Source organism: Setaria italica, chromosome VI, assembly GCF_000263155.2.
Source record: "Setaria italica strain Yugu1 chromosome VI, Setaria_italica_v2.0, whole genome shotgun sequence".
Lineage (NCBI taxonomy): Eukaryota > Viridiplantae > Streptophyta > Magnoliopsida > Poales > Poaceae > Setaria > Setaria italica.
This window is the reverse complement of record NC_028455.1, coordinates 35,394,020-35,418,962: the sequence shown is the minus strand read 5'-3', so window position 1 is coordinate 35,418,962 and position 24,943 is coordinate 35,394,020. Positions and strand designations below refer to the sequence as shown.

Genomic DNA, 24,943 nt, shown 5'->3' with positions numbered 1-24,943 from the left:
TCCGTTGTAGTCTAGCTGGTTAGGATACTCGGCTCTCACCCGAGAGACCCGGGTTCGAGTCCCGGCAACGGAATATTTTTTTTAATCTACTCGTGGGCCGCCGAACAAGCACCAAATCCCCGAAAGAAGAAGCCTCACGGATTCGAGGGGCCCAGGAGGCCCAAATTATCATTTATCACTGCCATCCCAATCCCATCCCTCCGTCGTCAGGCGTCAGCTCTCCTCAGCCGCCACCGCGCCAGCCATGCCGCCGCGCTAGCTTGGCTGGCTACCCACGCCCCCTCCACCCAGCGACTCCGCGTGCTCGTCCTACCCACCTTCCACCACCTCCCTTATTTAATCGCTCCTCGTTTCCCGCGTGTTGTTGCGTGAGCCGAGGCGAGTCGCGGCGCGGCCATTCCATCCCATTCCCATCCATCCATGGCGGAGGAGGAGGCGGCGGCGGCGATGGGTCCCGGCGGCGACAAGCTCATCCTGCGCGGCCTGCAGTTCCACGGCTTCCACGGCGTCAAGCAGGAGGAGCAGACGCTGGGCCAGAAGTTCGTCGTCGACATCGACGCCTGGATGGACCTCACCGCCGCCGGCGAGTCCGACAGCATCGCCGACACCGTCAGCTACACCGACATCTACGGGTTAGGCTCCCCCTCTCGCACGGCTGAACCGCTCTTGTTAATCCGCATCAATTCGTGCTTGGATCACAGTGTTTGCTTTCGCAGCTGAACTGGGGATTGGATTTATCTATGATTTCTTTTAGCCTCGCCGTACACCATACTAAGAGCTCAGCTTGTTCTAACCTGCCGTAATGCCGTTTATGATTCAAGGACAGGGGGAGATTGTTGCTCTTTATTTGGACATCTTTTCATTCTTTTGCGAATTCAGAAATCTCTTCTTTCCATGGCAGTAGCAGTATTACTCAATCATATGGGACCTGTGATTCTGATGGTAGGGGCTTCAACTGATTAAAAAAGAAGTCCATGTTACAGATGGCCCATGCATCTCTGAATGATTCTTTCGAAGTTATTACTTGGAGCCTTGCACTTTCTGGTTGTCACTGCAGCACTTGAGCGCACCTCCAATGATTGATTTTATTCTTATGAAAAAAAAGGATTCATTTTACTGTTCAATATCCCCTTCTGAAAAGGAAGATGTGATTGTTAGACTGAACTGTTATGTGTCATATGCTCATGTGTTCTCTAGCTGCTAGATTTTACTTGTTGCCACAGCATCTTCTGAAAGGAAACCAAGTATCTTCTGCAGGATCGCTAAGGATGTTGTCCAAGGCTCGCCGCACAACCTCTTGGAGTCGGTGGCTCACTCGATCGCGGTGGCCACGCTGGTCAAGTTCCCTCAGATCTCCGCCGTCCGTGTGAAGGTCGGCAAGCCTCATGTCGCGGTGCAAGGCGTTCTGGACTATCTGGGTGTGGAGATAATGAGGCGCAGAAAGAAAGCATGAGACGAACAACAACCTGCTGCTGGTCTCACTACTGTATCCAACACAATTGCTGTTCCCATCATGTTTGATGCACATGATTTGGCCGTGCAAACTATGTGTTGGCAAAAGCTGAGAGGGATGCTGTCGTGTGAAGTGAAACGGGAATAATGTCGCCTGCTTTTCAGGCTTTCATACATTCATTTCCAGCTTAGCTCCAATTGATGTGTGTATGCATATTTTCTTGTAAAAGGCTGCCCCCCTGAGGTTGAGGAGCGTGTGATCTTGCCACAGAATACAGATGCCGCAGCGCTGGTGCTTGGTTCTCCATGGCAGTGGCAGAGACGCTGCACACAGCCTCGCTGGGGCTCCAGGGAGAGGTCGAGGTCGAGGTCGGAACGTACTCGGCACACAAGACAAGAGTGAGCTCACAAGACAAGTACAACGATACGTTGACAGAGTACATTAACCGTTGCAAATCACAAACAGATTTCAGTTCACCCTCACCTCACACAATGCAAACATACAAGCCATGTTACATGACGACAACCCAACTTGCATTTTCATGCATGCATAAAAGCACAACGATTGTAGTTGAATGGACAAAACAAAATCCAAACAAACAGCAAACCCCCACAAAGATTACATGTCTGATTTCCCTTTGGAAAGCAATATTATTATTACAAGAAACACACAACACACTTGCACAGAGCGCAGGACACACTCATGCTGCAACCAGGGCATGTCGTAAAACTCACAGAAACAAATAGAGAGTGTGGAGCAGACGGCCTTGAGACTCACCGAAGGTAGCTTTTGATGATGACTTTTTTCTTGCGGGATGCGAACTCCGGTGGTGGAGGAACCTGCAGGTAGTATTTGCCTTGCTCTGGCAGGCTCAGCTGCAGCCTGTCCCACCAGTCACGCTCTCCGCTGACCTTCACCTTCGACATCGGATGTTCCCTCAGGAATGGGAGGCGACGAAGTGATCGGCAGCTGCGGACCAAGAGAGTCTCCCACTTTGGTGTTGCGAAACGGAACATGGCATCCTCATGGATGTGCTGCAGTTGTGGTAGCTCCTGAAGGTAGATGCTTTCGATATTCGGAAGTGGACAAGGTGCATCTTCATGTGTTTTGTAGAAAATTGTCTTGAGGCTGGGGCAGAAGAGAATGACCAGAGTTTCCAGTGCAGGTAATGACAAACGGGATGGGAAAATTTTCTCCAGACGAGGGCAGTGCTCAAGGTGAATGCGTTTTAGCAGCTTCAGCTTCAGAGTCCAGATCAAGTGATGGACCTCAAAAGGTTCGAAAGTGTTGGTCTCCAAAAAGCAAACTAGGTTATTTAGATTGGAGGCCTGCAATATCTTCAGGGCTGGAAATACTGAAACCACTGTGGATGACCCTTCCGTAGCCGCATCATATACCGTTGGCCCCGTGCGATCAGACAGCATTCCGAATACAACAGACATTTTGTGGCAGTGTTGGAGCTGGCATACTTCTAGCGACATGAGATTACAATTCAGGTCAGTGACACATCTGATAGAAGCATCGTCTGTAATGAATAGTGAGTTTGTGACAGGGAGAATCCTTAAGCCATTTGGGTGCTGATTCATCGCAGATATCTCAACATGGCGCCTTCTTGGCTCAAGTTTCATCATGGGCACAATGGTGGCAACCTCAGAACAACTGACATCAAGATAAGGTAATTGTCTTTGAATCACCGTACATGGTTTGTCCCGTGGCTCCTTACCTCTCACGCTACAAGGTTTTATCTGGACATTAAAAGACTGAAAAAATTGTCCTTTCTCGACTAACTTGTTGGCAGCATCCTCATTGAAGCTATGAAAGATCCTGGAATCATTTATGTTGATTTGAGCAATATTGTCAGTTTCCTTCTGGCGAAACATCTGAGAAAGGTGATTACCATCATCTGAACAGTTATCCAAACAGAAAACCTTTGGAAAACGGACCAACCGATGCCAAGGGAATCTCTTAAAACAAGGGACATTAAGAAGGAGTAGTCTCCTGAGTTGGGGCAGATTTGGAAGGCTGTGAGGGACCTCCTCAATAGCTGTTCCAGAAAGATCAACATCCTCCAAGGCTATAAGATCGTCACTGATGTTCACAATCCTGAGCTTGCTGCACCCACGCAAGGACAGACACCTAATCCACGGTCCAGAGACTAAGAAGGTTCTCAGATTAGGGTGCCCATGGATTTTGATATCTTCCAAGGCCTCCCATGTTTGTATGTAAAGATCTTCAAGGCCTGGTACTAGTTCCCAGAGAAATTGAAGCCTTAATCTTTTGCAATTATTAATATGCAGCTCTCTGAGGCCATTGGCTTTAGATAGTGACGTTGGGAGTGACATGAGGGCCATGTTGTCGATGAGCTTGAGTGTATGAAGCCTTTGCATTTCTTCAAATGTATCCTCTGGAAAAGAAATAATCTGAGTCCCCTCCAGATGAAGGATCAACAGATTGGACAATTGGGCCAGGGAGGGAGGCAGTTCTTTGAGATGGATGCAATTACCAAGCATTAGCTCCTCAAGACTTGACATTTCAGAGAAGAATTCAGAAGGCAGAATGGTGATTCTCGAACCTGACAGATCAAGGAAGTGCAGATTGCTCTTGTTGCTGCAATCTTGTTGGGTTAGCTCGAGCAAGGGAACCCCGCTCATGTCAAGGGTTTCGAGGCTTCCTAGATAGGAAAGAGGTCGAGTTTCTTTCTCACAAGTATGTTGTGGTGAAGACAAGGTCTCGAGCTTGGAGCAGCCTCTGAGTGAGAACAACCGAAGATTGGATAGCTGTGAGAGAGATGTTGGAAGTGAATTTATGGGTGTATAGGATAGATCAAGAACATGCAGGTGGTGGTCTAATACTCTATCAAAAGGAAAGCCCAATAAGTTTGAGCAGCCTCTTAGGATAAGGGTGCTAAGCCTTTCCCCTGGAAAGCTCCGGTCCCAGTCAACCGGCCAATTCTCCCTCCAATCCCAACTTACATGCCTACCATCATCATTCATAAATGAGACCCATCTCAGTTTGTCAATCTTCTCATGATAGAAAAGTTCCTCCTCCTTGAGTCGGGGAACACCCCTTGCTAGCACTGAGACTCCAGTGACCGCATCACTCCATCCCGAGCTAGCTTCCTCCCTTGAACAAGTGTTTGACGGCGGGCTTGGCAGCAACGAATATTCTTGCAAGGCTTGAATTGCAACTTTTCCTGCTTCTAACGCAGACCTGTAGTTTCTGTCGGTGGTCATCTGCGGAGTACCAGTGATGGTTGTTATTGGAGAAAGCAGGTCCTCGGCCACCCAACAGCGAACCAGCTCACCGGAGGTAATGTCATGTCTAGCAGCAGCTCCTTGCATTGGACAGTAGAGGATGCCGTAATACAGGCACTTCTGAGCTACGTGGAGCCAAAACTTGTCTTCCTGTTGCTCATGGATCAGCGTGCTATGGATTGATCCGGCTGCATCCTTTAAGGCCTCTTTAATCAACACGATCCAATCTTGCCCTCGGAGATCATCGAAAGGAAGGGTATGGTAATATTCCTGACCCCATCTAAAATGAGATGAAAGCCCATGTTCTCTGCTTGAAAGCCCATGTTCTCTGCTTTGGTTGCAGACATCCTTGGAAGTAGTTGAGATGACCCACCCATTTGGCATAAAGAATAAGTTGTGTACTGGCCGAATAAGTTGTGTACTGAGAAACAGCACATCGATTCGAACAGGGACCTGCAGGTTTTCAACAAGCAGAAGACGCCTCTTCCCCTGCAACATTTCCCTTATCATTCCAGGTATCCGGGACCGAAGGTTGCTACGGGGAAGGTGGCTTCCAAACAACAGTTTTATCAGATACCAATGGTAATCCTCATGGTAATCCGGTCCGAAAGCCTTGAGCACCAGTATATCAGAGACCATGCCGTAACCATAGTAGCTCTCTTCCGCAGCAAGTTGATTGACCTCCTTAAGGTCGTCGTCGTCAAGGTTGAGATTTCTTGCCGTTGCCATGAGGACATCCAATGCCACCCGCCGATAGCAGGCGATCCTGCCTTCTATCGCAGCCATAGGTGACAGCCTTGCAGTTATTACGTGGTTGTAGGCATATACGTCCTTGGTGTGCTTGAATAGAAGCCTGGTCAGGGTCGGCACGAATGAAGCTGCCGGTCCGATTCCTCCATTCCATACCACCGGGTGCTCCTTGATCCACTCCGTCATTTTTTCTTCAAACTCAGAGTTGAACAACTCCGCATAGGACGTCCTGAGAAAATTAGGGGCCCCCGTTGGGGTGATCAGTAGCCATGACGTTATAAATCGTAATATAAACTAACTTGTAATTTTGCAGAATGTGTTGTCTAGTGAACAACTGAAATAACAGTATTGCTTATCTTTTTTAAAAAAATGGTGAAGTAGCTTTATTGAATTTTTTTCCTTCTCTTCTCTCAAATTAGACGCTTCTATACTTTTAGGACGTGCGTGCAAGGAGATCACATCGAACTGCTCTTGAAGTTTCTACATGTGAATAAATGAGACTGTACTCTCGTCACGTGAGAATTTTGGAATTTCTTTTTCATGTTCACTAAATTACATAGCACATATCATGTGTGAAAATTCCAACGTCATGTGCATACCAGTGATGGTAGATTGGTAGGATTAGTGATTTTAACAGATTTGGACAACCAAAAAGTTTTGAAGAACTGCATCATCATAGCGTATTGTATTTATGCATAGAAGTATTGAGTATTACTCTGAGGTATGTAGTAGTTCATCGATCCATTCGAAAACTCTTGACACCTCCATTTCTGGCCAGTTCTATTTGGTTAGGTGTTGATGCTTAATCCCACCTGGAAAAAAAAAGGAGAAAGCTGGAGTGAGTAGCAAAATATGAATGCTATTTGCAAGGACAGAAAAATAACAAAAAGATAAATTAATAATACGTGGTATATGTACAAGTGGAAAAGCTACTCCTATATCCTTGAAAATAAACCTCCTTAATTTCTATCTCGTTTTCTTGGTGATCTACTATCTCCGTCCACAAATGCTTAGGAGCCAACCGAGAGCTCACCTTGTGAATGAACACTCAGCTAATTCCAGATACACAAAGACCATACATACAGAGCGCCTCTATCATTGTTTCTAGTTGAATCAAAACACCAACAAAACAACCATCTAGCCAGAATACTATAAATTTAACAAAGTTTTATGCATGGAAACAGTACCTGGTTTCCGATGAATCGTACTGGCAGTGCTGTTGATATAGCGATGAGATAATCTTGAGAGATTAGAAACTGAACAAGCGTGAGAGGATAAACCGATGCAGCAAATTTGAAACTACGAACCACGGTCATGGAGAGTGTATATGCCCCCCGAAGAGTCCAGGACATAGCTTTGAATTCTTTTTCTTTGCCAAAGGCAGCTGGATGCCCATGGGCAAGTAAAGAATGTATTCCCTGTCGGATCCAGGGTTTGCTTAGCAAGGAACACACTGTCTTTTTTGTTGGAGAAGGAAAGTAAAAGACAGTGCTCAAGCAAGATGCGAAGTGTCAGATTGAAAGAACATGTAGAACAGGAAAGAAGAAGGACACGCATTTGATGAGGGGTAGGGGAAGAATTTTCATATCATAAGACAATCAGAAAAAGTAAAGAAATTGATGCCAAAGAGTACCTCTCCTCGAAGCTTTCCAAAAGAGATAGGGGGTCAACAAAGCAACGAGTTTTCCCAAGGAAAAGGGTGGGAGTAATCAGAGCACATCACACGGCCCAAAAAAAAAACAACTCAAAACCTCCTCCTGTCACGCTTGTTAGGGACCTCTCCTTTAATTTGAGCACATACTCAAATCACAAGGCCTAGGAATGAAGGAAGAAGGATGGCAAATCACAAGGCCTAGGAATGATGATCTTGAGGAGCCAGCGTCGACGAGGTTCTCGTCGTCGGTTAAATGTCGGTGCTAAATGTCTCGTGGAAAAGGGTAGGAGTAATCACACAGCCAAAAAAATAAAAACAACTCAAAACCTCATCCTGTCACGCTGGTACATCACGAACGAGTTTTCAAAAGAGGACGATACGAAAGATCTAGAAGCAAAGTCAAGCAACCAAACCGGCAAACGTAACGTGATTGGACTGTGACGTGAATGCGTTAACAACTTAATAACGTGTTTAACGGGAGCTCATATGCATGTGAAAACTAGTTAAGGCTCGTAACTTTAAAATCCATTTAATTCAAAGTAAAAGTCTAAGTCAACTTTTGAACACACTACATTCAACATTTTCTAAAACCTACGCTAACATTGAAAAAATTAAAAATATTAGATTCAATATTTTCTAAATTGTCGATCAACATTTTGTAAAATATATTATATTCAATATTTTTCAATGTCTATTTCAACATTTTCGGTCAAAAAATGTCTATTTCAATGTCTCGACAAAAATTGATTCACCATTTTTAAAATAAAAATCAATATTTTAAATACTATTTTTTATCTTCTTCTTCGGCAAGACGGTAGATGGCACAAGGCATGGGGTACCACGGCTGGTGAACAGGGGTGCAGCAGTGGGGCCGCACATGGGGGGATGGTGGCTAGCGCACAGGGGGTGCAACGGCGGCGGTCGATGAGCGTGAGGGTAGTAGCGGGGGGCGCGCACAAGGAAGGTGGTGGTTGGCGTGCGTGGGTGAGGAAGGGGATACGTGCGGGCGTGGCGGCATGCGAGCAACAACAAAGCAAACAAAAGGAGGAGGGGAGGCGGCTCCATTGTATATGGTATTAGGGTAGAGGAAGGTGGAGCAACATCCATCAAATGATGTTGCATGCACGGATCTCCAACACAGAAAGTCCATTACTAAATGGATTTGAGCAATATTCTGACCGGGCCTAAAAGACTATTACTTTTGATTTCAAAATCCGTGCCTACGATCATCACAAATAAAAAACTTGTTTTTTCAAGTCTACCATGAGCTTCCCTTTTTAGAAAATAAATAAAACTATTTATATGGAGTAGATCAATTATTTCTAGCCTTATGTTCCACGCTCAAATGAATAGTACCACTGGCCAGGCCAAACCTGTAGATTCAGGTCAGGGTGAAAATGCTGAGGTGCAGTTAACCCTAACAAAAATATTAGGGCAGTACCAACCCTCCACCTAGGATAATTTTTATATTATTAATTCCATTGCCATATAGATATAGGACTTTTAGCCTTACATGGTACTATATTTATCGGTGTTTAGTACGCCAACTAGTAATTTGCATTGCGTGTCCCTGACTCTCAATGGCAAGCACTCAGACTCGATACTGGTTCGGACGAATGCCCTACATCCAGTCAGAGGTCGGAGTTTGTGTTCCTCAAGCTCAAGAGCTCAGCGCTTGCAAGCATGAGAACAATGGTGGAGGGGGGGGGGCAAGAATTTTTAACACCCCTGCTGTAGTTTACGTGATCTTGGACCAAAATATTGCTTAGGCAGGCTTAAATGAATTGTTAGCGTGAGGGCCCTTCAGTTCTTCGCTAGCTGCAGCCTGGAGAACCTGGAGACAATCGATCGCTCCGAGGGGGAAAAAAAAAAGAACGCAAAAGGTCATGGCAAACTTGCAGTTTCAGTTCGCCGCCCCCCTCGTTTCCCCAATTTCCAAATACCTAACCCTACCTCACATCCATATCCATGGCAGCACAGGGCGACCAAAAAGGGAGATGAAGCGACTGATTGCACCAGCCACGCGAGACATCTAGCTTTTATTATCAGTAAGAGAAATGATGACCATTAAGAGAAATGAGGACCTGCATAACAATTAAGTTGCTGAAATGAAGCATCTAATTGAGTTTAACGAGCTTGACACTGGAATTGGTGCCAACCAAATGGGACCTTGCATCGTCCCGGTGATACTAGGTGGAGCTCGCACTATGATTCAGTTTGCAGCCTTTTGAAACTTTACAAGCCTACATACCTGGTACTGAAAGATATTGCTACAAGTAAAGGTTCAGGAACTACAGCTTATGGACAAACAAAGGCTGCTGGTGTTGTTACATTAATGATGTCATTTGACTTTGTTTTTATTTTGCATATTGTGAAAGAACTCATAGGTATCACAGATCTACTTTGCAAAAAGCTACAACAAAAATATCAGGGTATTGTCAACGCTATAGATGATATTGCCACTACCAAAAAGTTGCTCCAGAATTTAAGAGATAATGGTTGGAGATCCTGCGAGGAAGATCCACGTCGGAGTTCAGGATCTATTATACGCAATCTATTCCTTCGTATCACGAACTTAAGGTTTTTCGGATCCTACGCCACACCTTCCGCTGCCCACCGGGGCGCCCCCGGGGAGATCGATCTCCGCCGGGGGCTGCGCCCTCCGCGGCTGCTGTGCCGCCCCGTCATCCCGTCGTCGAGCAGCAAAGCAGATAGGAGACATTGCCATCGGGTCATGCACCGCGGGGTCGGGCTACGTGGCCTCCGCCGTCAGGGGCCGCAAGCCTGGGCGATGCTCACTCGTGAGGCTCGCTTTGGACCTCCGGTGCCTGCATGGTGGGCGGTGCCGACCAGGACGTGCCTCCACGGCCGTCCGTCTCCCCTTCTCTAATCCTTTTTCTTTGCGGCAGCCCGTCCCGTGCGTCAACGCATGAAGAAGAAAAAAAGCAGGTGGAGGTAAAGGCTAGGTGCACCCCGAGATGTACACCAGATTTATTACTGCTGCTGTGTCTTCTTCTTATGCCCGAGATCGGGATTGCGTCGCCCATCGCCCATCGACCTCTACTTTGACATCGGCATCAACTTCACCAACTCCTGCCCCGTCTCCGACTGTATGGCTTGGCGAGATGGATGGCGCCATAGGGGACGTCCGTGTACACCTCCCTCCTCGCTTCTTTATCCGCATGTCGACCTCTGCCGACTTGTCATCGCCTCCACCGATCGGGACGCCTTCGCCAACTTCGCCCATTGTCGTCTCGCCTTGCACATACTCGGTCTGATCAGCCGATGTGCGTGATCCACCCGGCTCCCGTGGCGTTCGTCCTCATATTGCGCGTCTCTTCTTCGAGTATAGAGGGCTACCGCTGCATCGCCTCTTTGTCTCCTTCGTCGTTGCATTCTCACCGCAGCCAACCACATCAATAACCTCGTTGTTGACTATGAGTCGCTGCGCCTTGCGCGCATGGTCTTCACCAGGCTGTTCGAGTTCTTTGGCATCTCCTTCAAGCTCTGCCGCCGCGTCATCCGAATCATCAGGCCTTGCATCAGATCGTCCGTGTCTACCTTCTCGCTTCATCCAGCACCACCTCGTCGCCAGTGTCTCCATCTGTTCTCCACCTCGTTCGTCTAATCCAGCAATCGCGGGCTGCATCAGTATCTTCTACCTCGCCGTTCTTCTGCGCCTGCTACCATCATGGAGGCCTTCTCTGCTGGTCCCACAGACAACAACGCCTGGTTGTGCACTCTCCCTTGCACGTTCGGTATTGGCAACACCAGTGCATGCCATCATCCCCGATGCGTTCCCGGGCCTAGCAAACCCGGGAATGTCTCGCTCGATGGTTAGATTGCATCGACTTCAGCATCGACCCCCCTCTACGATTGCCTTGACGCATCACCGTCTTCATCTTTGGTGTCTTCCCCTACGCGCCATCATCCTCATAGTGCCTCCTCGTGCGCTCACGGCTTCATGTGCGGCTCCCTCATCTTTGGCAACCTCGACAGCTACGTCGACCACAGCTACTCTACGCATGGCATCCTCGACCACAGCTACTCATCCTCATGCTCAGCTACCTCAACATCAGCACAAAGGGCTATCATCTGCATGAGTTACTCACCGATTTTCTCTCCAGCCGCATCATCCGCACCGCACCGACGTTATCACTGCGGGGGGATGTCAGTCCGTCGGCTTTTGCCTTCGGCTTCTTCTACAGCCTTACCGTCTCCTGTGCTCTTGCTGTGACTGCGGGGGATGTTAGAGTATATTTAGTAGTTGTAGATATACGTATCGTAGACTGCTATATATATATATCCGGGGGAGCTTTGGCCCCCAGGTCTCTGTATTCTATATATACCGGCCGAGATCTCAATGCAATACAGTCCATCTATTATATGCAATCTATTTCCTCCTACAAGTATGGACCTACGGTGAATAACTTTACAAGTTTATGAACTTAAAAATGCATTTTTGGTGTTTGTGGACCTAAATGACACCTCCTTACAAGTCAATGAACCTTCGATGCATTTTACTAAAAAAAATAGCATACCAAAAGAGAAGAAGAAACACAAAATCCATGTTGGATGGATACGAAAAAGGCCGCCAGTGCCTTTTAAAAAAGCAACCCATGGGAGTGGTTGAGGGCTTTGCAAGTTTGCAGTGCAATGCATCGTTGTAGTTGATCGCCGCTCTCAACTCCTCCCCACTAATCATTCATTCCCTCTCGCATTCATTCGTCCTCTGTTCAAGTCTACCTGTACTGTACAAAGCTCCCAGCACTACACGTAACATACTACTCAGCTCAATTATTCCACCTCCTGCACGTATTGCTTGGTTGGATTGGCTTCTAATGATTCTTTAATCACTTTACTCCTCGCATTACACACTTGGGCTCATCAGGGATGGTTGTTTATGTGTTGGATTGGAGCGCCTCGGAGAGCATGATTCCCTGCACGCTTTATGGTCAAGCAACAACATATAGTATACTAGAATATTATAGACATGCTCCTACTATTACTTAAAGCAGTTCAGTTCACACTTTCACTGTCACGACATTACCACGGAATATTTCAAGAAGCATTATCTTAAAAAAAATGCAAATTCAACATAATTCAGTTAGTTAATACAGTTCCGACGTTAAACTTGGCAGCATTTCCCAAAAGAAATTTCAGACAGTAGCAAGATCGGCCGTAATCCTCCGTTTCAAACTCTCGACCTTTTCTTGGTTGGTTGATCCCCAACTAACCTGCACCAAAACGGCAGCGAAAACCGGTGCGGTCAAAAAAGGAAAAACAACCACCACGAAAGAAGCGAAAAAGAGAGAGAGAGAGAGGAGAGGGAGTGTGTGCTCCTCGGGTCTTTGATTGACTCTTGAACTGCTCCCGAAAAAGTAGGCGAAAGGCCTCCCCCTCTGACCCCTCTGGTGCGGTGGTGCCAGAGAGAGAGAGAGACTGGAGAACGAGGAGGAGAGGAGAAAAGTGAAGCGGAAGGAAGGAGTACCGGAGTAGCGGCGAGCGCAAGGCGAAGGGGCCATGGCGCGGAAGAATGGGTGGCAGCTCCCCGCGCACACGCTCCAGGTGCAGTGCAATCCCCCTCCCCTCCTCTTCCATCTTCCTTGGGAATTTTACCGCAGGAATTGTCTGTCTCAAAAAAAAAAACAATCCAACTTATTCAGTCTCTTCAGTTTCGAGATTTTATTTGCTAGTGGTTTTCACTCACCCGCGTAATCCGTCACAAATTCAGTTCTTTTGTGCTACGGAGAGAGATACGCCTAATGCGGTGTTATGAATTTTACATACATGCGGGGTGCGATACTCAAAGAATGCTGCTGGCTGCTGCTATTGTTTCCCCACCAAGAAGATGAAGTCATGAACAGTGATTCACTGATTCTGGCCTCTATCGTTAGGACTTTGACTTCTACTGAAACAACTGGTCTTCAGATATAGTAGTAGCAGAGAGCAAGCTACTGTTAGCTGTAATGGCCTGTTTACGTCGTCGTTAGTTTGGAGATTATGCTGTTGCCTGTTGCCTCAACAAGGCCTAGGTCATGTCTTACCCGGTGACGGTGAACTTTTTGTATATTCAACGATTATGGAACCATTGTGCTCTGATGGGCAACTCTATATCTACAGTTTTATACAATTATTAAAAATTCTCAATGCTGCGATTGCATTTATGCTGCTTACAAATCTTCAGACTGTTAATTTTCCAAGCAGCAACCTGGCAGAAAATAAAACGAGGAATGGAATTACTAATTTATTCCCCAAAGGCCTTATCATCATGCAACAAAGTTACAACTATGCACATATGTTGAATAGCCTACCGTGTTCCCTTAAATTAACTATGTACTGCCCATTCAAAAAAAAAATTAATCTTGCACAGTTACTTTCACCTCTACAGAAACATTATGTTCTCTGCCCACCTTTTTTTTTGGGATCATTGTACTCTGATAAAAAAAGATCCCAAAGCTGTCCAAGATATTCCAATTTCATTTTTTCAACAGTGGAATGACAAATTTCCTAATATATCATGGAACAGATTGTTGCAATAACAGTTTTCTTCCTTCTGGTGGTTGCATTTTATGCATTCTTTGCACCATTTCTAGGAAATCAAGTCCTAGAATATGTCGCAATTGGTACCTACACTTCCGTGGTAAGCCAGCCGAGCTGCACTTTCATCGTATTTGTTTGTGATTTAAAGGATTAGTGTCTTTGGCATAAACTTCTACTTGCGTGAACTCTGTCAGGCACTCGCTGTTTCCATCCTGTACATCCGGTGTACTAGTATAAACCCCGCAGATCCTGGGATCATGTTATGGTTCGAGGATGGCTTCATTGATGCACCTGGAAGTACTGCCAACATACAGGGCACGCATTTGCCAGAAAAACCTGATATTGCATCTGGAACAAACTCCCCAACATCTGCTTGTAGGAGCTCTCTAGATGGCCGTCCTAACCGTGGTGGTTTAGCTGCTGGAGACACAAATGTAGATCTAAGGTCCCAACCACCAAAAAGGTCAAGGGGCTGCTTACTTTTAGGGCTTGTTTGTGCTTTGTTTCTCAAGGAGGATTGTAGGAAGTTTGATGACTCAGAGAATCAAGTTGATGGTGAAGATGCCCTGTTTTGCACATTGTGCAATGCTGAGGTATGTTCATGTGTAGTTGTTCAATGTTTCAACCACACAGAAGCTTTTGTTTTATCCTTAGTCAACATGTTCCATCTGTCTTAGTGCCACACAACTTGGGTCGAAAGTGAAAGGTTGTGTAGTCTGGTCTTGCTGATTTACAAATAAAAGTTTTCAGGTTCGCAAATTCAGCAAACATTGCAGGAGTTGTGACAAGTGTGTGGACGGATTTGATCATCACTGCCGGGTATTTGTTACACAGAAAATGCACATACCTTCTATTCTTGATTCTGAATCTCATGTCTGGATCCTCGGCAGTGGTTAAATAACTGTGTTGGACGGAAGAACTATTTCACGTTTCTTGCTCTGATGACTACCAGTCTCCTCTGGGTATGTAAATTGACTTTTACCCAATCCCCATTCTACAAACGTCATGTATTATTTAATCTCTACTAATTCAAGTGCTTGCTAAACTATCTGTTATCTTTTGCATTGCAGCTTGCTATTGAAATTGGAGTAGGTATTGCTGTTCTTGTGATATGCTTCACCAACAATAATTCAGAGAGAATTATTCAAGATAGGCTTGGGAATGGCTTTCCTCGTCCTGCTTTTGCTACCATTGTAGTAAGTTGTAGCAGAAATTATCGATACATTAATAGCATAATTTAGTTCTGCCTATAAATTGTCAACTGTAAGAATAGATTTCTAGAACTGCATACTTCTTTAAAGATAGGGCAATTGTTATAGTTGTCGTTTCCTGTTTCCATGACTTTGTTAGAGTAAGACTTTGCCTATTGGCTGACTGAATGTAAACTTCTTATGTGCAGATCATTTTTACTCTTCTTTCTCTAGTTGCTTGTGTACCTTTAGGGGAACTTTTCTTCTTCCATATGATCTTGATCAGAAAGGTTTGTCTCGTAATCTTCACCAGGCACAATATGCATGAAAAAGCCATGATGTTTCTTACTATACTGCTTTTTATTTTTCTACTTAGGGAATCACAACTTATGAATATGTTGTCGCAATGAGAGCTATGAGTGAAGAACCTCAAGAGGAAGAGGACCAGGAGGGGGTAAACATTGTTTACTCCCCAACAAATTCAGCCACTACTGGGTTCAGTGGTGCTACTTCACTTAGTCTTCACTACAAGGGTTCATGGTGCACACCTCCAAGGATTTTTGTTGATCAGGTAACTTTGAATGGTTCAGACTGCTTTCAAATTTTGGGTGGTCCTGCTAAAAAGTAGCATACTGTTTCTTGAACAATGATGGGTAACCCAAGAGGCGTTTCTGTACTTCCAACTCTGAAACAGGATGAGGTGATCCCACATTTGGAGCCAGGCATGGTACCATCAACTGTTGACCCTGATGCTGCTGGACATACTGAAAGAGCAATCAAAACCAAGAAGCAAGTCAAGATCAGTGCCTGGAAGCTTGCAAAGCTGGATAGCAATGAGGCAATGAGAGCTGCAGCAAAAGCTCGGGCATCGTCCTCCGTCCTCCGACCTTTAGATGCCCGGCGGGGTCCAGGGTCTAGCCTTAGCTCTAGTGGCAATGCCAGCATGAGAAGCAGCATGAGTGCTGATTACAGTGCCAGTGCCACCAAGGAAAAATGGGCTGATAATAAGTTGTCGTCTCTTCATAGCTCCTCGTATCCTCAAAGCCTCGCAAGCCAGGACGACTATGAATCAGGCACGCAGAGTGCTAGCAGCGTAAGCAGCCCGGTCCACATTCACAAGCCAGTGCCTCATACTCAGATTAGTGTGCCACCTCGTGCGCCTCCACCACCTCCAAGGCCTGCACCAGTGGTACCGAGGCCACCGCCTGTTCCAACCACACAGATATCCAACCCGGTGTTCCAGTCAGCAACATCTTATGTCCGGGAGAACAGAAAAGTGTCCGTTGTTTGGGATCAAGAGGCCGGTCGTTATGTCTCGGTAGCACCTGCACCCACTAGACCAGGAGCTGCTGGTGGTGATCAAGCAGCATGGGCACCTCGTTTCTTGGCAAACCCAGGTGGTGAGCCAAGCAATCGCAGAAATCTTGCGCCTGTGAACGCCTCTTCCTCAGCATTGCCATCTGGGCAGCCGTCTGAGAGGTTGGCATACACTGGGCAGTCGATATTCTTTGGCGGACCACTTCTAGGTGCTGCTGCTGCTGCTGGCCCTCGGAGGAGTGATGACGCAGGCACAAGAGCACGACTGGAGGAAAGTTGGGAGCTCACTGCCCGCCAAAATGACGCTGGTGGAGACAGGAGGCGAACCACGGAGTCCTTACCAGTGTTTGCTCCAGGAACGTTTCAGAAGAACCCACCGCCATTCAACAGGTGAGCTCATGTCATGGTACTCTTTTGCTGACAAATCACTACCGCGACAATGGGGATAAGATGACCACTACAGGGTGACATGGTAAGAGTTCTGAATATCTGATGGCTTACTTCTCCGATCGTTGTATTCATCACCAAAGACTTGCCAGCAGAGCAGCATCTGTGCGGGAACCATCGGAAAGGATCAGGGACTGATCATTACAGTGAAGCTTGATCAGAATGAGAACTGGAAGCATGACAGTTAGAGGAACCAATCCATTGCGATGTAAATTCTTTGCTCATTAGTTACAAGTAGCATTTTTGTCCAACTTAGTGCTTCGATGACTGGAATTCATACCATTCCATGAAAATCCACAGAATTATTGCTGGGGTAAATTAAATGTTTGTAGTCACAGACTCACAGTTTATAGAGAATGCAATACAGCTTATACAAAGCTTTAGGGATTCTTATAGTTCGTTGGCATTGAGCCCCAGGTCTGTACTTGGATTGCTTTTAATATAATTCTCCTGAGTATTCGTGAACAATTGTGGGATTCGAACGAATTGATCTGAGCAGAATTGTTCCAGAAATTCTCTCATCTGCCAAGATTTAAACTTGATATACCTATATACCGCTCGCTGCTCCTAGGCCCTTTTTCTACATTGTTGTAGATTAATTAATCATATGAATTCTCTGTTTTCATTCGGGAACTTCAATTCTAATACGTGTTGCAAATCGCTCGCACGCGGACAGGAGGACATAAACAAAAATCAGCATGTGCTCTGTACAATATTGTCAATCATAACCCCATACAGTATTGTCAATCATAGCCAAAGAAGGGAAAACATATACCATTTATTTTCTATAATTAGTAGAGAAATTTCACTTCATATGATTAATTAAATCTAGTGAGTTGTTCAAAAAAATGATTGAATTTTAATTACATAGATCATAACCCTAAATATAAGCACTCCAGGAATTTTTTAAACTTTTTTTTTTCACTTCCAGTCAAGTTGACTTTTGTTTGACCAAATGGAGCATCAGCATGAGGAGGCAAGCCGCTGGTAAGAGTCCCAGGTAACCAAGCGAATCTCACCAAAACCGTCGATAGGTTTCTTGTTTGGAGTTGGAACTCAAATGCGATTTTGGATGGGATTCCCACGACCCGCACGATTGACAAACCGTTTGGGTGGGATTATGGGCTTATTTTCGCCGGTAATCGAGAAATAATCGGAACCAAACAGGCCAAGGGAGGGCGGGGGGCAGTTAGCGAGCGAGGCAGCAGGCAGCCATGAGCGGCGGCGGGATGGAGGTGGAGGTCCGCGTGGTGGGCGGCGCGCGGAGCTGCTTCGTCGCGCTCCCGCTCCACCTCATCCACGCCCTCGAGCGCACCTCGGCTTCCGGCGACCTCCCGCCCGTCCTCGCGCTCGACCTCCGCGGCCCCGCCGGTGGCCGCTGGTCCCTCGCCTGGTCCGGCGCCGCGTCCCGATCCCGCGCCATCGAGGTGAGCGGCCCCCAACCAGCCCCGCTGTCTCAGCCGTCACGGCGGCCGTAGCTTTGTCTCTTCGAGTCTCGATGTCCGGAAGTCAAGAATTTTCAGTAAATCCTCTGTTGAATCGATGCTTCCTGTCGGGAAATTGGGAACTGAGGATGTCGAATTCATCGAAGCCCGCCACGATGTTGTGCGGAGTAAGTTTGGTCTCGAGCGTGGACAGAGTGATGCAGTGGTCTTAGCAGAATTTGACGTGCCATCGATCTCTTTCCTATTTCCTTGTCAGTTTTGTGCTGCTTTCGACATCTCTGCATGTAGAATTGTGAACACCCTCTCTTGTTTGTCCTCAATTTGGCTATCTCAAACACCCTCCTGTGGATGTACATTATGCTGCAGAAGCGCATCCTAGATGTCTGCAGTATTACAAAATCAAATGGTGTGTCTTGCAGGTTGCACAAGAGTTGGCAGAATGCATTTCCCTACCTGACGGAACTATAGCACAGTTGAGCGTAACCCGTTCTCTTGCCAAAGCTGACTCGGTCAGTATAGAACCCTACAGTGAGGATGACTGGGAGATACTGGAGAGCCGTGCTGATTTGGCTGAAGAAACAATCTTGAAGCAGGTGGTTTTTTATTTCTCAAAATAAATTTTCTGTTGGTAAATCCTTCATGTTGCCATTTTTATTTTTGGTGCAGAAATTTATTTATTTATCTTGAAATCAGGTCGGCATTGTTTATGAGGGTATGAAATTCCCATTGTGGTTGGATGGCCATAATATTGTGAAGTTTGTTGTGGTGTCATCATACCCAGAGAAGTCAGTTGGTATACTTCTTTTGCTTCATTTGCTACCTTTGATACAGTCATAGTAGACAATCTATTCATTAAATGTTTCTACTTTTAAAATTGTCAATTTTAATTTCTTCTTATCTATTGCTAAGGATCCACTGCATTTTTCTTTCTTTTAGTTCAACTTGTGCCAGGAACTGAAGTTGCCGTTGCACCCAAAAATCGCAAAGAGCCTTCTCAGGATGTGAAAAAGCAAAGTGCACTGGACGAACAAGTTAAAACAAAGGCACTCCTGCGTGTTCAACCGGCTGATGGGAAGTATACACATACGTTCAAATATAAAGGTGTTGACATAGGGGTGGTTCTCAGCTATGCTGTGCTAATACACCCTGATACAGCTACAAGTATTTCGGTTGGGAATCTCCAGTTGGTCACTGTTTCACCTAAATCATCAAAGAAAGGAATCACCCAAAATAGCAAAGAAGTTGCACAAAAGAAGGGAATTTCAGTAGCTAAAAAAAGGACCCATGAAGCTGCCGTTTATATCTTACTCTCAGAATCAGTTGCCAAAGGACATGTTATGCTCCCCTACTCTATTCGTCACTTCATTAGTGCTGATGTACACTCATGTGAGTAGACGTCTTTCTTCCATTTAGCTAGAAACAATCAACTTATAGTCCTTGAATTCAGATTTGAGGACAAAGCATCTCCTAATAATTATTTTGTCTGTGTACTGTTGCATCTTTTCTGATCTTTACTTTACAATACTCTGAAAAGGTTTTTGCTGATCCTAGGGGTATATATTAAGACATACTCAGCTAATATAACGAAGGATGAGCCTGTAGTGACAATATCTTCTTTGAGGTTCAAGATGCATGTGAAAGATGCCCATGATAACAGTGAATTAGTCAGTCAGGAAACGGACACTTCGAGGATAACCAGGATTCCTCCAGAAAATGATGACTTCTTCCAGGAAGCTCATTATGGTGAAAGCAAAAGCCTTCAGGATGCAGATATCGAGAGCATTTCTGAATCTGTATCAAAGCATAAGTTTTTTATTAAACATTGGCTTATCGGACAACTTAAAGAAATGGGTTTACATGCTGGCCACACCGAGATAAGTTCAATAATTTTACCAGCCAATGTTGTGCTCCATTTTGAGGCGACATACCAAAAACCAAACAGAGGAGTTGAATTACTGTACCTTCTCACATTTACTTCTGAAAATTCTACTTTTGACAATACACAACTCAAGGTTGAGACTGCTTGGAGTGCTCCAATCGGCAATCCAGAAAATGTGGAACTGCATTTCAGGAAGTTGGAGTTGGGAGAGCCTGTATCTTTTGGTTCCGTAATGGATAGTAGTTCCACTGATGGCTTCAAGCTGACACAATCTTCTTTGGGCTGGATGGAGAATGCAATGTCAGATGTGATAAAAAGTAATACTCTTTAACCAGATAGCCAAACAGCTTCTTTTCTGCATCAATTTATTTTTTGGCTACTGCCTCTTTCTGTTGACTACCTGACTTGATATTTTGGATGCTTTCCTTTCTGAAGGATTATCTGTGCTCTTATCGTCAACAAGCCTGAGGTTATTTAACAGACTAAAGTTCCCCTTTCCTGGACATGTTCTTGTCTATGGGCCTCGAGTAAGTAACTCCATCCAGTTTATGTTGTGAATCTTGACGTCATCTTTGTGTTTCCAGTTTTCAGTAGGTCATCATAACTTTAAATGTTACTTGACTGTAGGGTATAGCTTGTTATCTACAGCTTTGCATGGCTAACTTTCTATTTCAGGGTTCTGGGAAAACTGCTTTGACCAGGGCTTCTGCAAAATACTTTGAAGATCATAAAGAGATTTTGGCACACGTGTAAGACACTCTGTGCAATCTTATTGTTCCACGTTATGTTATATTTTTTCTTTCGCAAGAAAGCTCATTGCGACTTAATTATATCATTTATTTTTCAAAGAGCAGAATATACAGAGATTGTTCCAAACTTGCCCTTGGCAAGGCTAAGGAGACAAGGCAAGCAATTGAAGACAGCATTTCTGAAGCGCTGCTTCATTCACCTTCGATCATCATATTTGATGATCTGGACAGTGTAATTACAGTCTCTTCAGATCCTCAAGTGTCTCAATCATCCAGTTCTTCTGATTCTCTAGTAAGGTATTTGGCTGACATTATGGATGAATACAAGGTGAGGAGATGCCATGGCAGTTTTCCTTATTCACATTGTTGAAAAATTATAAGAAATATGCATTGATTGTGGTTGTCTCATATTTTCTTTTCCGAGTGTTTCCCTGTGAGTAGTTATTTATTTACTTTTGCTTGGCATGACCACTTTCTAGGATAAGACTCAAAATACATGCGGGTATGGACCTATTGCGTTTATGGCTTCAGTTCAATCACTTCAGAGTCTTCCTCAAGACTTAACCTCTTCTGGTTATTTCCTTTTCTACAGTTCGTCAAAGTTGGCTGGTCAAGTCAATTACTTCAAACGCACTAATAAGAATGTTTTTGCCCCACAGGGAGATTTGATTTCCACATTGAGCTTCCTGCTCTTGCAGCCCCTGAGCGCACAGCACTACTAAAACATCAAGTTGAGGAGCATGAGTTGCAGTGTTCTGGGGAAGTTCTATCTGAGATAGCATCAAAATGTGAAGGTTATGATGCGTATGACTTGGTAATGCAGCTCTTTTTTCCCTCAAACCAGCAGGAGAGCAATGCTTTTTATCATTTTGTGATGATAATTATGGAAAATTCTTTTAACAAGCAAAAAGGGTGAAAAAAGGTTTCTTAGGCAAACATCACAAATATTCGCAATGTTCCAGAATACAAATAGTTTTTTAAAATGGATTATGGTGGGTAAAGAATGTTCATCCTATATGTATACTATTGTGTTGTAGGAAATTTTGGTTGATAGGGCTGTGCATGCTGCTGCTTCTCGCTTTGTTCTGCTTTCTAATGCCTCTCGGAACTCTCTGAAACCAACTTTGGTGATGGAAGATTTCTCAAAAGCAATGCATGGCTTCCTTCCAGTCGCCATGCGTGATCTTAGAAAATATGCTCCTGATGATAAAGATGGTGGTTGGGAAGATGTTGGAGGTTTAAATGAAGCAGTAACTATTATTAAAGAGGTGCACATTTCTTACTTTCTTGTTTTAAGGGTCTTCATCTCATCAGTGTGCTCCTGAAAAGCTAACCCTTTGTAGACACCTTTCATTTGGTTACCTGTGTAGATGTTCCTACTTATATTTGTATTCCTTCTTGTAGACTCTTGAATTGCCATCCAAATACCCAAATATCTTTACCAGGGCACCTGTACGGTTGCGATCAAACATTCTCCTGTATGGACCACCTGGATGTGGCAAAACTCATATTGTGAGAGCTGCAGCCGCAGCTTGTTCTTTGCGATTCATTTCAGTCAAGGGTCCAGAGTTATTGAATAAGTACATTGGTTCATCTGAGCAATCTGTAAGGACCTTTCGTTCCCTTGAGCATTACATGAATGTTCCATGTCTTTTCCCTTTTTCTTACACTAAAGATATTTGAAGGTGTAGGATATTTCGTTGCCACTTGTTTTATTCTACCCTGACCCTGTTCTCCAGTTTTGAATATGCTGTTGATCAGAATTAAAAAAGACACCCAGTTCATCTTATTTTCTAATGTTGATAAAAAATTCCAGGTTCGTGACTTTTTTGCAAAGGCAGTTGCAGCAGCACCTTGCCTGCTATTCTTTGATGAATTTGACTCCATTGCACCCCAGCGAGGAACCCATAGTGCTGGAGTTTCTGATCGTGTTGTTAATCAGGTAGCTAACTGTCTCCTTGCCTCTGATATGATACAATCACTATTCTCTAGGCTGATTGTTATTTCCAGAAACAAGAACATCCAAATGTCTATTTGATTGTTTGTATGCAGTTCTTGACAGAACTAGATGGTGTGGAAACCTTGACTGGAGTATTTGTATTTGCAGCTACCAGGTTAGCTCTGTGCAAACATGATAAATGTTATAGTTTCTGCAGACCTAGTCTTGAGCTCTTCTATTATGTACTTCTACAAAGGGATGAAATGTTCTGGAGAGTTTGTTTTCTTTTATTCTTGTGAACTATATTGACCAACCACTGAATGTTTTGCTTAAGAGCTTCAGTTTCCATAGGCAAAAATGCTGTGGAGTTTTTATTTCTGGTTAATGTTAGGGAATTTGTTACTAAATAGCTTGCTTGTATAGTTAATTCATGTTGCATCTTTTTATGGGATGGCTTATTATTTTGTGCAGCAAGCCACAACTAATTGATGCTGCTCTCCTGCGACCTGGAAGGTTTGATCGTCTAATCTTTTGTGATTTCCCTCAATGGGATGAACGTTTGGAAATTCTGAAGGTTCATTCTAGGACGGTGAGTCTTCTCCTGGAAACCTGTGGCTGTTGCTTCTGTCATGCTTTCTCTTGTGTTTAATTATCATGATTGAGAGATTTCATATCATACATGTTTAGAGCAGTGCTAGCTTTTATCTTAACCAGTTTTAAGCTTCTCTTAATTGGGTTTCATTTATATTTTTACTTTAATTTTCTGAAAGACTTTAAGCTGATAAGGTTAATGTACATATGCATTTCATAGATAACAGTGTTTTTTTTGCTATCAAGGTATTACATTGTTCTCAATGCTTGCTTTATGTCTTTTGTTGGTATCAGGTTTCACTTGCAAGTGATGCCAGTCTGGAAGATGTTGCTTCTCTGACTGAAGGATTTACTGGTGCTGATCTCGCCGCTATTCTAACGGATGCTGGGTTGGCAGCAGTTCATGAACTTTTGGACAACCGGGAGAACGGGGTCCCAGAAAGCGAACCGTGCATCAGCAAAGAACTTCTTATGTCTGTCGCTAGGAAGGCTAGACCTTCTACACCTGCAGACGAGAAGAGGCGGTATGATAGGGAGTTTGGTGAATTTGTGTCATCCAGGAAGTCTGTTTCCACAAAGGTGCACCTCATATTCAATTTCACACCATCAAGCCATTGATAGCTGTATTGGATTCCTTGAATAACTAGTGGACGCATTCTGTGCAGGCAAGAGAGTCGAAAGGCAAAAAGGTCACACTAGCCTGAGTCTCTTCAACACATCAACGTGTTGCTAAATCGAACAGGTAAGGCCATGCTATTTATTCTCTCAATTGGTTATCGAAAGTCCATGAAATATGAATTTCTTGAGCATTTTGAGGAACTTCTTTCAATAACAAAAATGCTTATTCATGTTACTCTTGTCTTATGTTCAATGTTGCAGATCAAGAAGATTGCGAAGCACCGTGGTTGTCAAGCAGGAGATTTGTGCTTAACTTGTCATCCGAAAGGAACAACATATATGAAGACAACTAACCAAGGTTCACTTGTGCTGCGTGCCGCGGTGGCAAGGAGGACAGCCATTGAAGGAATCAATGGCCAACGGTGCTGCTACCAGATGTTGATAGCATTGTCACAATTTTTTGTACGATGGCTTATAGTATAGTACATAGAAATGCTAACAGAAAAACAATGGCTCTTCTGTAAAGAACGTTGTGATACAGAGCCAGAGGGAAAATGTTGTTCCTCTACCGGTGGGCCTGGTTGATTCAGCTGTTCTTTGCGCGCGGAATCACGTGCTCAGCTCAGCTCAGCTCAGTGTGGGCTTGAACCATGGCTACAGGGATAAGCAAGGGTTTTGCTAGGATTGTGTTGATTTTGGGGAATAAGTGTGATTTGTAGTGCTGCCACTTAGCTCTGCTGAATAAGCACCAGTCTTGTTCACATTGTACTCCTTCCGTTCTTAAATATATGATGTCGTATGATGTCATTGACTTTTTTTATTTATTTGACTATTCGTCTTTTCTACAGATATTTTTGCAAATAGATAAACCTACAAGTTACATTTCACAGTAGACATAATGATACACATTTTACTTTAGTTAACAAACTCGTTCAATAGATATTGGTGGTCAAAGTTGAAGTAAAAAGCCAACGGCTATTTAAGAACGGAGGGAGTAATAATTTTGGATAGCAGCACTGGTTGGTGATGGCCTTTTCTTGTTTCTATCAGATTGTTTTTTTTCCCTGAGGAATCTATCAGATTGGTTTTTCTTGTGGTTGCCGCGGAAAAGAAA

At 44.5% G+C, this 24,943-nt stretch overlaps 4 protein-coding genes and 1 non-coding gene across 6 annotated transcripts; 4 read left to right on the top strand and 1 right to left on the bottom strand.

The window, feature by feature from the left end:
• Positions 1-73, top strand: TRNAE-CUC. The gene has a single exon. It is a non-coding gene; the product is annotated as a tRNA-Glu (tRNA).
• A 93-nt stretch (positions 74-166) lies between these two features.
• LOC101767252 (dihydroneopterin aldolase 1) lies at positions 167-1,668 on the top strand. The gene is made up of 2 exons (XM_004974118.2): positions 167-632; positions 1,258-1,668. Exons 1-2 carry the CDS (start codon positions 421-423, stop codon positions 1,451-1,453), a joined length of 408 nt encoding a protein of 135 aa, XP_004974175.1. The 5' UTR covers positions 167-420; the 3' UTR covers positions 1,454-1,668.
• Positions 1,522-6,797, bottom strand: LOC101752501. The gene is made up of 3 exons (XM_022827842.1): positions 6,645-6,797; positions 6,173-6,269; positions 1,522-5,686 (listed from the first exon to the last, which is right to left on the bottom strand). The coding sequence occupies exons 2-3, from the start codon at positions 6,223-6,225 to the stop codon at positions 2,227-2,229; spliced, it is 3,513 nt and encodes a 1,170-aa protein (XP_022683577.1). The 5' UTR covers positions 6,226-6,269; positions 6,645-6,797; the 3' UTR covers positions 1,522-2,226.
• Positions 6,798-12,413: 5,616 nt separating this feature from the next.
• Positions 12,414-17,076, top strand: LOC101767645 (probable protein S-acyltransferase 19). Its single transcript, XM_004974119.4, has 9 exons — positions 12,414-12,679; positions 13,641-13,754; positions 13,849-14,247; positions 14,405-14,473; positions 14,545-14,616; positions 14,725-14,850; positions 15,054-15,134; positions 15,221-15,415; positions 15,539-17,076. The coding sequence occupies exons 1-9, from the start codon at positions 12,635-12,637 to the stop codon at positions 16,553-16,555; spliced, it is 2,118 nt and encodes a 705-aa protein (XP_004974176.1). The 5' UTR covers positions 12,414-12,634; the 3' UTR covers positions 16,556-17,076.
• A 555-nt stretch (positions 17,077-17,631) lies between these two features.
• Positions 17,632-24,653, top strand: LOC101768044 (peroxisome biogenesis protein 1). 2 transcript variants are annotated; one of them, XM_004974120.3, is made up of 18 exons: positions 17,634-18,035; positions 18,473-18,646; positions 18,747-18,846; positions 18,990-19,439; positions 19,605-20,249; positions 20,368-20,459; positions 20,608-20,681; positions 20,787-21,009; positions 21,161-21,254; positions 21,341-21,495; positions 21,719-21,949; positions 22,086-22,286; positions 22,498-22,623; positions 22,734-22,795; positions 23,092-23,209; positions 23,506-23,790; positions 23,877-23,953; positions 24,091-24,653. In XM_004974120.3, the coding sequence occupies exons 1-17, from the start codon at positions 17,823-17,825 to the stop codon at positions 23,913-23,915; spliced, it is 3,282 nt and encodes a 1,093-aa protein (XP_004974177.1). In that variant the 5' UTR covers positions 17,634-17,822; the 3' UTR covers positions 23,916-23,953; positions 24,091-24,653. The 2 variants fall into 2 exon arrangements, 1 of the variants encoding a protein (XP_004974177.1); XR_002678121.1 differs by lacking the exons at positions 23,877-23,953; positions 24,091-24,653 and having other exon boundaries at positions 17,632-18,035; positions 22,789-22,795; positions 23,506-23,648.
• Positions 24,654-24,943: the final 290 nt, after the last annotated feature.

Bases quoted from the DNA above. Each gene is read 5' to 3' on its own strand.
- LOC101767645 (XM_004974119.4), top strand. From the start codon at position 12,635: ATGGCGCGGAAGAATGGGTGGCAGCTCCCCGCGCACACGCTCCAG. The intron at 12,680-13,640 runs GTGCAGTGCAAT...ATCATGGAACAG, and splicing joins TCCCCGCGCACACGCTCCAG to ATTGTTGCAATAACAGTTTT. The intron at 14,617-14,724 runs GTATGTAAATTG...TTTGCATTGCAG, and splicing joins TGACTACCAGTCTCCTCTGG to CTTGCTATTGAAATTGGAGT.
- LOC101767252 (XM_004974118.2), top strand. From the start codon at position 421: ATGGCGGAGGAGGAGGCGGCGGCGGCGATGGGTCCCGGCGGCGACAAG. The intron at 633-1,257 runs GTTAGGCTCCCC...TATCTTCTGCAG, and splicing joins AGCTACACCGACATCTACGG to GATCGCTAAGGATGTTGTCC.
- LOC101752501 (XM_022827842.1), bottom strand. From the start codon at position 6,225: ATGGAGGTGTCAAGAGTTTTCGAATGGATCGATGAACTACTACATACC. The intron at 5,687-6,172 runs GTAATACTCAAT...TAATTTTCTCAG, and splicing joins GAACTACTACATACCTCAGA to GACGTCCTATGCGGAGTTGT.
- LOC101768044 (XM_004974120.3), top strand. From the start codon at position 17,823: ATGAGCGGCGGCGGGATGGAGGTGGAGGTCCGCGTGGTGGGCGGCGCG. The intron at 20,682-20,786 runs GTAAGACACTCT...TTCAAAGAGCAG, and splicing joins AAAGAGATTTTGGCACACGT to AATATACAGAGATTGTTCCA. The intron at 21,950-22,085 runs GTGCACATTTCT...TCCTTCTTGTAG, and splicing joins CAGTAACTATTATTAAAGAG to ACTCTTGAATTGCCATCCAA.